The 10,057-nt window shown below is 43.0% G+C and overlaps 1 protein-coding gene across 1 annotated transcript; it reads left to right on the top strand.

Moving 5' to 3' along the window:
* The first annotated feature begins 1,381 nt into the window (after nt 1–1,381).
* Nucleotides 1,382–8,920, top strand: LOC115103311 (sorting nexin-16-like). Its single transcript, XM_029624179.2, has 8 exons — nt 1,382–2,397; nt 2,487–2,829; nt 3,991–4,077; nt 6,743–6,891; nt 7,091–7,160; nt 7,554–7,690; nt 7,941–8,135; nt 8,405–8,920. The coding sequence occupies exons 2-8, from the start codon at nt 2,503–2,505 to the stop codon at nt 8,502–8,504; spliced, it is 1,065 nt and encodes a 354-aa protein (XP_029480039.1). The 5' UTR covers nt 1,382–2,397; nt 2,487–2,502; the 3' UTR covers nt 8,505–8,920.
* The last annotated feature ends 1,137 nt before the right edge of the window (nt 8,921–10,057 follow it).

Here is a 10,057-nt window from a genome sequence, read left to right as displayed (position 1 = left end):
ATATTATGGGGATAAAAACGGTCCGATTTGCTCCTTACATCGACTTCATGAACTTCACAAAAACCATGTGATCAAAGGTCATGAAGTTTCGACTGCAATGTTCAGTTGTTGTTTGTTTGACCCACGCGAATTTGACCCGCATTCATGTGGATATGTACAATTTAATGTGATATGAGGCTCTCTCGCTAAACAATTAAAAGTACAATGTACACACATATTTACAGTTTGTGAGTGAGTAATATGGAGGTTTGAGATATGTTTATTTCGAAATGACAAAGAAACACTTTATATAAAACAATGGCAACACTGCCATGTTGCACTGAGTCATCATTGTCCGACTCAATCAATCAATCAAATTTATTTATAAAGCCCTTACATCAGCCTATGTCATAAAGTGCTGTACAGAAACCCAGCCTAAAACCCCAAACAGCAAGTAATGCAGGGGCAGATGTACTTTCCCCAGCTTTCCTTCTGGACTTTCTTCTGCACTCGGTTGCTTCAGCCTTACCACTAAAACAAGCTCATTGACTCTTCAAAAAGGACTGCAAACATTCTGGCACCATCTGAAGTACTTTGCTATAATTGGTTTGACGTGTCAAGTAGCAAATTATTACCATCATATTTAATAACGCGGCAAAAAAATGAAAGTAAAACACGAAAAAGACAAGTTGAAATATATAGGTTTTGCTGCCCATATGTTTACTTTACGGTATCTTTGAACGTCTTTGCTGGGAAATTGGCATGGAGGGATTTAGACACGCCCACATGCGACAATCGTTTTTTTGTGACCACAGAGAGACAATAAATATATGTAATATATTGTGGACAGTAAAAAAAAAAATATATATAAAAAAAATACAATCAATTGTGTGTGTATGAAAGTGTGTAGATATATGTGAATGCACTCCTTTAGCGCCCCACCCCTCTCCCCCTGCACAGTTGTGAGCTATAATTTTAATGAAGTTTTTTATCTTTTATTTTTTATTTATATTTTATTTTTTAAAGTAAACACCACAAACTCATGTCGGGAAAAGAAAAAGGCGAAACTAATCTACGCCCGTTCTGATAAAAACCTTAGGGCATCTAGCCTCGGGGGATGCCTTGCTTGACCACACCCTCTTCCTTGCTCCTGGCCTGCCCTGCCTCTTCCACCAATCCAATTGTTTCTTATGGACAGAAAAGAGCAGAAGCTCTGAGCTGTCCGATCAGGTCCATTGTCTTGTCTATTGGACAGTAAGAAAAGGGAAGGGTCAGTTCTACAACTGAATGCATTCAACTGAAATGCGTCTTCCGCATTTAACCCAAACACATCCATGTCTGGTTTGTCATTGATAGTTTATCCCCCCCAAAAACTAGTATACAAATACATTTTGGTGATGCAATTTGTAAGAGTTGATGTTTTCGCTTTTTGAGAGAGGACACTGGAGCAAGATAGAAAACTCAAGCAAGCGGATTGTAGATTTTCCAATCTATTAGGGAATTTCCCAGATATTTGGGTATCATGACGTGATTGTTTTCAAATAACTTTGAAGGACATGGGTCTCTACAAGGGAATTTTGCTCCAATGTTGTTTGTGACCGATTGTGAAAGAGAAGTGCGCGTTTATATCTAGCTGACGTGAGAGGGAACCAAATAAAATTGGTACACATCCACAGTTTCCAAACTAATGCCGCGTTCTTATGCTAGTCGGAACTAGGAAACTCGGAATGTCAAACTTTCTGTTTCGTTGAACGCGGCACGTGTATAGCTACAAACAGTTTGCATGTCGGGATTTGAGAGTTTCATAGCTCTATATGTGAACGCGGCATCATACTGTAGAGGCGTAAATTGTCAGAGCTGTCCCACCAGATACAGACTGTAATTCAACGTCTGTTGTTGTGGAAACAACGTCAATTCAAACAGTATGCCCAGTGGGGTGGGTCTTTGCATAAACTAGCTAAATGAAAAAAAAAAAAAAAAGTTAGCCAAAGTGTAATGATTTTGATCTAATAATTATTTTGTGACCACTCAAAGTAGGCTATAATAAAAGCATCGAGTGATAAATAAACCTATTTGAGTCGGATATTCACACTTTGAACTTTCTAATATGCTCGGCAGGAATGATCATGTTTACGTTAGCGTATCCGTCTGCCCATGCCCGGAAGGGGTCATTTTCCGTCTTGTTTCGCTAGGATAATGCGGGAAGTGAGTGATTGACAATGCAGATGTTCTGTCCATGAACTTCATCTGGTATGCATACGTCGGTGATTCCAGAGAATCTGACCGGAATTTCTTAGTTTCTTTATCATCTACAGCTGTCAGGCATGCGGACTATCTTCTCCGATCTGTCCAGTATCCACATCTCCTTCCCCAAATCAGAGCAATTCGTTTCTAAAAGCCAGGGATAGGCTACAGTATGTGAGTATCCAAATATCTCTCTCTCTCGAACAGATAATGGATCACAATGTAACAACTCAAGCTCCTGTTTCTCTGCTTCATTATTCAAGAAGCTAAAGAGGTAAGATGGCCACCCCCTTTGTCCCAGTGCCTGTCCCCATGGAACGGACCCCGACCTGGCCCAAGAGGACCCCCCCCCTGGGAATTATCTCTAGCTCTGGCTTTTCACCTCCTGGAAAGTCCCCCTGGGTGAAGGCCACTGGGTCCTGGGGGGCAACGGTAGCCTGTCCGAGCTTCCCCCAGGCGTGTTCCAGCCCCGAGGGGTACAGGACATCCAGAGGAGGGGAGCAGGGGTCGGTCCAGGAGGATGGTACTCCAGGGGACAGTTGGGAGAGGCCCCTCACCCCTACCCTGCTGGGCTATGAGGTCATGGAGGAGAGGGCAAAGTTCACGGTAAGGAGTCACCCATATGATTAATTGATTGTAATTCTATGATCACACCTTATTTGATTAAACAAATTAGTTGAAGCAGGTGGTACTTAGCTGGGACAAAAAATCCTGCACACACGATGTCAGGGAACTTGGTTTAAAAGTTCCATCCATGTTTCAAGTTTCCATCAGTTATTAAATGGTAGTTACTGTCGTATGCAGCATTTTGTTTTAAAGAGTTATAGGAGGCACATTTAATAATCAACATCCCATCTGGTTGAATTCCATACGATTTTGTGACTGCCTCTATCATGTGTGCTCTCATTCATGGAAAAGGTTGAACTAATAGTGTGTGTGTGTGTGTGTGTGTGTGTGTGTGTGTGTGTGTGTGTGTGTGTGTGTGTGTGTGTGTGTGTGTTGTTAAATGACCAGAGATAGACAACCAGTCACAAGGAAGTGACTCTGTGGAGTGTGATTCAGTTAGGTAGGGTAGCTGTATTTTATTCTTACAATCTCCTTTTAGAAAGATTGATGCTGCTTTGTAATTTCTATCTTCCTTTTCAGATATATATATTTGAAATGGCATCAGAGACTGTGTTTTTGTGTGTAGTTGGCTTGGTTTTATAACACACTCACTAAAGTAGTATCTAAAGAGTAGTGGTGCTGAGAGATACAATAAGTGTCTGATAAGAGTATACCTTCAACAGAACTAAACAAACATTGTGTTATGGCTGCGGTTACTTACATCCATGTCTTTGTGTGTATACAGCAGAGTTGCCCAACTGGCAGCCCACGGGCCAAAGTGGTTTTCGGCCCCCCACGTTTTCTATTAAATGTTTTTTGTTTGTCCTTCTGTACATTTTTTATTGTTGGACATAAAAGACTGTAAAAACACCAGGAAATCATCTCTAAGTAATTTCACATATCTGTTCCCAAGTATTCCCACACATAATAGGGAGACACGCCATCATATACAAATGTAAGCAAGGTTTCAAATGATGATGTTTTAGTCAAACATTACATCTGTTTGGGCTTCTTGCGCTCAGTTTTCAGTCTCCAAACGATTTGTAAATATGTTCCGGCCCCCCGACCATCCGCTCAAGAAAAAATTGTTCCGTCACTATTGATGATCCCTGGCATAAAGTATATGATACAAAAATAACATGGTCTAATTTTTCACTGCAGGTGTATAAAATCTTGGTGAGAAGGAATGAGGAAGAGAACTGGGTGATCTTCAGAAGGTACACAGACTTCGCCAGACTCAACGATAAGGTGAGCTTCTGCAGCAGACACCAGGGCTCAATTCTGAATAGTCCCCTCCACTGGATGAACTGGCCATTCTATTTCTATCAAGTCCAATTGTATTTGTCACATCCGCCGAATACAACAGTTGTAGACCTTACAGTGAAATGCTTACTTTCAGCCCTTAACCAACAATGCAGTTTTAAGGGAAAACAAGTAAGAGATAAGAAATAATTAAAGAGCAGCAGTAAATAACAATAGAGGGGCTATATACAGGGGGGTACCGGTACAGAGTCAATATGCGGGGACATCGGTGTCGAGGTAATTGAGGTAATATGTACATGTAGGTAGAGTTATTAAAGTGACTATGCATTGATAAGATAATAACAGAGAGTAGCAGCAGCATAGGGGGGCAATGCAAATCGTCTGGGTAGCCATTTGATTAGCTGTTCAGGATTCTTATGGCTTGGGGCTAGAAGCTGTTAAGAAGTCTTTTGGACCTAGACTTGGTGCTCCGGTACCGCTTTCCGTGTGGTAGCAGAGAAAACAGTCTATGACTAGGGTGGCTGGAGTCTTTGACAATTTTTTTAGGGCCTTCTTCTGACACCACCTGGGATAGAGTTCCTGGATGGCAGGAAGCTTAGCCCCGGTGATGCACTGGGCTGTACGCACTACCCTCTGTAGTGCCTTCCGGTCAGAGGCCAAGCAGTTGCCATACCAGGCAGTGATGCAAACCGTCAGGATGCTCTCGATGGTGCAGCTGTAAAACCTTTTGAGGATCTGATGACCCATGCCAAATCTTTTTAGTCTCCTAAGGGGGAATAGGTTTTGTCGAGCCCTCTTCACGACTGTCTTGGTGTGCTTGGACCATGACAGTTTGTTGGTGATGTGGACGCCAAGGAACTTGAAGCTCTCAACCTGCTCCACTGCAGCCTCGTTGATGAGAATGGGTGCGTGCTCGGTTCTCCTTTTCCTGTTGTCCACAATCATCTCCTTTTTCTTGATCACGTTGAGGGAGAGGTTGTTGTACTGGCACCACACGGTCTGGTCACTGACCTCCGGCTGTTTCATCGTTGTCGGTGATCAGGCCTACCACTGTTGTGTCACCGGCAAACTTAATGATGGTGTTGGAGTCGTGCCTGGCCGTGCAGTCATGCGTGAACAGGGAGTACAGGAGGGGACTGAGCACGCACCCCTGAGGGGACCCCGTAATGGGATCAACATGGCGGATGTGTTGTTACCTACCCTTACCATCTAGGGACGGCCTGTCAGGAAGTCCAGGATTCAATAGTGAATTTGAGATTGGGGTCAATGTCATTGAGTAGTGCCATAAAATCTGACAGCTCAGTTCAGTTCCTTCCTATATGCAAAAAATGTAGTCAATATATCGATACCACTTTATTCAAAAATGGATTTTCGTTTTCATTATTAACAAAACGTTCTTCAAAAAGACCCACATAAAGGTTTGCATAACTCGGAGCGAATGTGGAGCCCATCGATGTTCCATTCGTTTGGAGGTAGTATTCATCATCAAACCTGAAATAGTTATACTTCAAAACATATTCTGCCAGCTCTAGAATGAAGTTTGTTGGATATTCACTAGTATCTCTGTCTCCCAAATAGTGTGCTAGTGCTGACAGCCCCCCCACATGGGGAATGCTGGTATATAGACTCTCGACATCTAATGTGACCAGAATTCTGGTAAATTACTATTGCAGCTGGAAACGGCAGATTTCTTTTCAATGGAAGATTGCATCATCTGTGATCTGTTGGGGCTGTATGCAAATTGGAGTGGGTCTTGGGTTTCTGGGATAATGGTGTTGATGTGAGCCATGACCAGCCTTTCAAAGCATTTTATGGCTACAGACGTGAGTGCTACGGGTCGGTAGTCATTTAGGCAGGTTAACTTAGTGTTCTTTGGCACAGGGACTATGGTGGTCTGTCTGAAACATGTTGCTATTACAGACTCGGACAGGAAGAGGTTGAAAATGTCAGTGAAGACACTTGCCAGTTGGTCAGCGCATACATGGAGTACACGTCCTGGTAATCCGTCTGACCCTGCGGCCTTGTGAATGTTGACCTGTTTAAAGGTCTTACTCACATCGGCTACGGAGAGCGTAATCATACAGTTGTACAGAACAGCTGATGCTCTCATGCTTCCGGGTTAGAGTCCTGCTCCTTGAAAGTGGCAGCTCTACCTTTTAGCTCAGTGCAAATGTTGCCTGTAATCCATGTCTTCTGGTTGGGGTATGTCCGTACAGTCACTGTGGGGACGACTTCGTCGATGCACTTATTGATGAAGCCAGTGACTGATGTGGTGTCCTCCTCAATGCCACCAGAAGAATCCCGGAGCATATTCCAGTCTGTGCTCGGAAAACAGTCCAGTAGTTTAGCATCTGCTTCATCTGACCACTTTTTTTAGACAGAGTCACTGCTGCTTCCTGATTGAATGCTTGTAAGCAGGAATCAGGAGGATAGAATTATGGTCAAATTTGCCAAATGGATGGAGATGGCGTGCTTTGTATTTGTCTCTGTGTGTGGCTCCCTGTGACTCATTTAATTGTGCCAAATCATGGGCCAAATTGGTGAGATCATACAAAGAGATCAATAAAATCAACTTGACACCCTCCAACTTGAGGGAGCAATTTATGTGAATAAAATATTGAACTGCTCTCTCTCTGTGTTTTTCTCTCAGCTAAAGGAGTTATTTCCCAGGTTCAGACTAGCCCTTCCACCCAAGCGCTGGTTCAAGGATAACTACGACATGGAGTTTCTGGAGGAGAGACAGTTAGGCCTACAAGCCTTCCTACAGAACCTCATAGCACACAGAGATCTCACCAACAGGTGGACTTCAGCATTTCCCCTTCACCTTTATTTTATCTAGGGTTGTCTCACATGTCGTTTTCAAGAGAAATCAAGAGTGTGTCTTTTGCGTGTGTGTGTTTGATACTACTCTTGAGTGTATCTGCAGTGAGTGCACATATCGTAATTATATTGGAGGATGTCCATGTCGTCTTTCTGACCTTTGACCTTTCCCCCACAGTGAAGCGGTCAGACAGTTCCTTTGTCTGGATGACCCACCAGGCCCCTTTGACAGCCTGGAGGAGAGCAGGGTGAGCTATCTCTACAGTACTTTTTATTATCATTAACCTTTTAATAATCCAGGTTAGTCTCATTGAGAACACATGTATTTTGCTAGAGAGATCTTATCAAGATAGTAGACCTACCAAATACTTAGCTGGCTCCATGCTATGGTCTCGGAATGTCAATTGTGAATACTTTAACAATTGTGTGGCAAGCAGCATACTTCAACCAACTGAGCCAAATAGAACTAGGGTTGTGTTCAGTAGGGCATACGACAGGAAATGTTATTAACATTAAACAAAAATGAGCTTTTCTTATTGGACAAGTCTAGGTAGTTCCTCTCTGTTTTATTCTGTTTTCTTCCATTTGGTGCCTCATGAACATAATCCAGGTTCGGTTTATTGTGGCAATCTTGCTGACAGGCTTTCTGTGAGACGCTGGAGGAGACCAACCACCGTCTACAGAGGGACCTGTCGGAGAAACAGCGAGAGATTGACTCTTTGAAAACAGCCCTGGATGAGAGACAGACCCACATTGGGCTCCTGGAGAAGAGAGTGCAGTGAGGATTTGTTCTTTCTCAGTGTCTGAAGACCTAGAAATCAGGCGATTGTGTGTTTGTGTGTCTGAAAAGGGTCCTGAGTTCTCGTGGAAATTGCAAAATGTACTCCACATCTCCCCCATCTGACCACACAATCCATTTGTGTGTGTGTGTGTGTGTGTGTGTGTGTCCTGTCTGTGGGCTTTTAGATGTATGTATTGTGTATGTGTTTGTACAGTATGTGTGTTAACATGGTGTCCCTCTGTCTCAGTGGTAAGTCCCCCAGCCCAGAGGGCCTTACTCCGGAGAGCAGCAGACTATCAGCCCTAGGCAGTGAGAACAGCTCTGACACAGACACTGCCACAGACAGACACAGAGACACAGACGGAGAGGCGGACATAGACACAGACAGGGGATCATCCACTGCATTGGAGGCTGACCAGGAGACATGTCCTGAAAGAAGAAGGTACCTCGTTGACATCTCGTGTCTTTAGACACACAACCATCTCTCCTGTCCACAGAGCTACTTGTGCCAACCTGAGTTAGATGTTATACAGGTTATCTGACCTGTAAATAATCTTAAACTCCAATTAACAGACCCATATGATGTACAGATCACTGTTTACCTCCTCTCATGGAGACATAATAGGATATTTCATCTATGTCTCTGTGCTTTGTGATGTAACAGATGTTTAATTTGACCTCTGACCTTTTACCTACTCTCTGTCAATCCAGCTCCGAAATCCAAGGGCCACTCAAGGGTCATGGGGCGTACTGGTCATCTGCGGCCATTGCTTGTTCACCAGACGCTTTTATAAATTCAACAACTCCATAGAATGACGTGGAATTCTGCATTTGATTCTGACCTGGGACCTGGAAAAGTATATGATTCCGAGATGGACTGATGATGAGCTACGAGTGTATAGACTTCATGTACAGATTCTTGCTTGTAGTGACTACGTTAATGGGTGATTGACGTTTTCATATAAGGTGTGTGTGTGTGTGTGTGGGGGGGGGGGTTCTGTGTGTCTAAGGATTCTAGTAATATACTGTATATGAGTATTGATTTCCAACACTTGTTCTGCTCTCATCTAATGCCTTGGTTGTATAATAATCAAGTGAAGATATACTGCAATATGTGTCTAACTGCCTTACATCAATCTCTTTTCTACAAAGCTAAGTACTGTAGTACTGTACTCAGGTTCTCCTCCCTGCGAAAAGCAATGCTTATAAACTTGATTGATCTTAAAACGCTTTATGTTCTGTCATTGAGTCACACACAACACAAACCCTTTACTTCAAGAGACATGAACCCAAAAATCAAGGAACAAATGTAGTTCCACAGTTTTTTTCTCCCGACTTCACCAGCCAATGGATCATCCTCTTCTACCTAAGATTTAGATTTGATTTTGGGAAGGTGCTGGTAGGCAAGTAGAAATAATATAAAGACCCCTGTTTCACCACAAGGTGGTGCTGTTAACACGTCCAGTCAACCCTAGACTGAAGTGTCGGGAACATAACATGCACTTCCCACCACCCATAAGTGGAATCATTTGAGCTCTGAGTAAAACTCTTGGAAGAGGACAGGAACAATTTGACACAGAAATATCTAACACAGGAAAAACTTTGAGAGCACTGGGCCTTAGATGTAGGACATTTTGAGGGAAGAAAACAGAAACCACTCTGTCACAAACGCTAATGGATGTTTTATTGTCACATACAGATAGGAGCAGTGAAATGTGTTGTTTTACAGCACCCTTGGAGCAAATTTAGATTAAGTGCCTTGCTCAAGGGCACATAGACAGATTTTTCACCTTGTCAGCCCAGGTATTCAAACCAGTGAACCTTTGGTTACTGGGCTAACCGTTAGGGTACATGTTACCTCTTGGCCTAATAGCGGATACTGACATAATAGCCCTCAGGAATATTGGGCCCCTCATTTATGGGCCCCCCCCCCACACACTTGTATGCCGAATACGCCACAAACAGTATGAAGAACATATTCACGGCCAAATCCACAGGGCTTATTTTAGGTAATAAAAAGGGTCAATTTAAATCACTCACTTAAATGAGGTGAAGTACATTATAATGGACAAACCGCCTGTTAGTATTTCCATTTTCATATTATTTTCCAAATATCGTTCCATCTTACAGATACCTAAAGCTTCCAGCTCCATGTGCTTCCCATGCAGTCACAGCATGGGCTTAAGAACAGGAAACACTACTTTGAGAGTACAAATGCAATGGGGATATATATATATATTTCACCACCGGGTGCCAAGAGGAATCACTCCCAAGATGTGCACTTGTGATAAAAAGTGCAAAGATTTGACACGGTTAGACATTTTTAAGCAGAATGCAGTTGAACTCCTTTCCTGCTGTTTCAAC

This window comes from Oncorhynchus nerka, linkage group LG20 (genome assembly GCF_034236695.1).
Source record: "Oncorhynchus nerka isolate Pitt River linkage group LG20, Oner_Uvic_2.0, whole genome shotgun sequence".
NCBI lineage: Eukaryota > Metazoa > Chordata > Actinopteri > Salmoniformes > Salmonidae > Oncorhynchus > Oncorhynchus nerka.
This window is presented reverse-complemented; position numbering and strand designations above follow the sequence as displayed.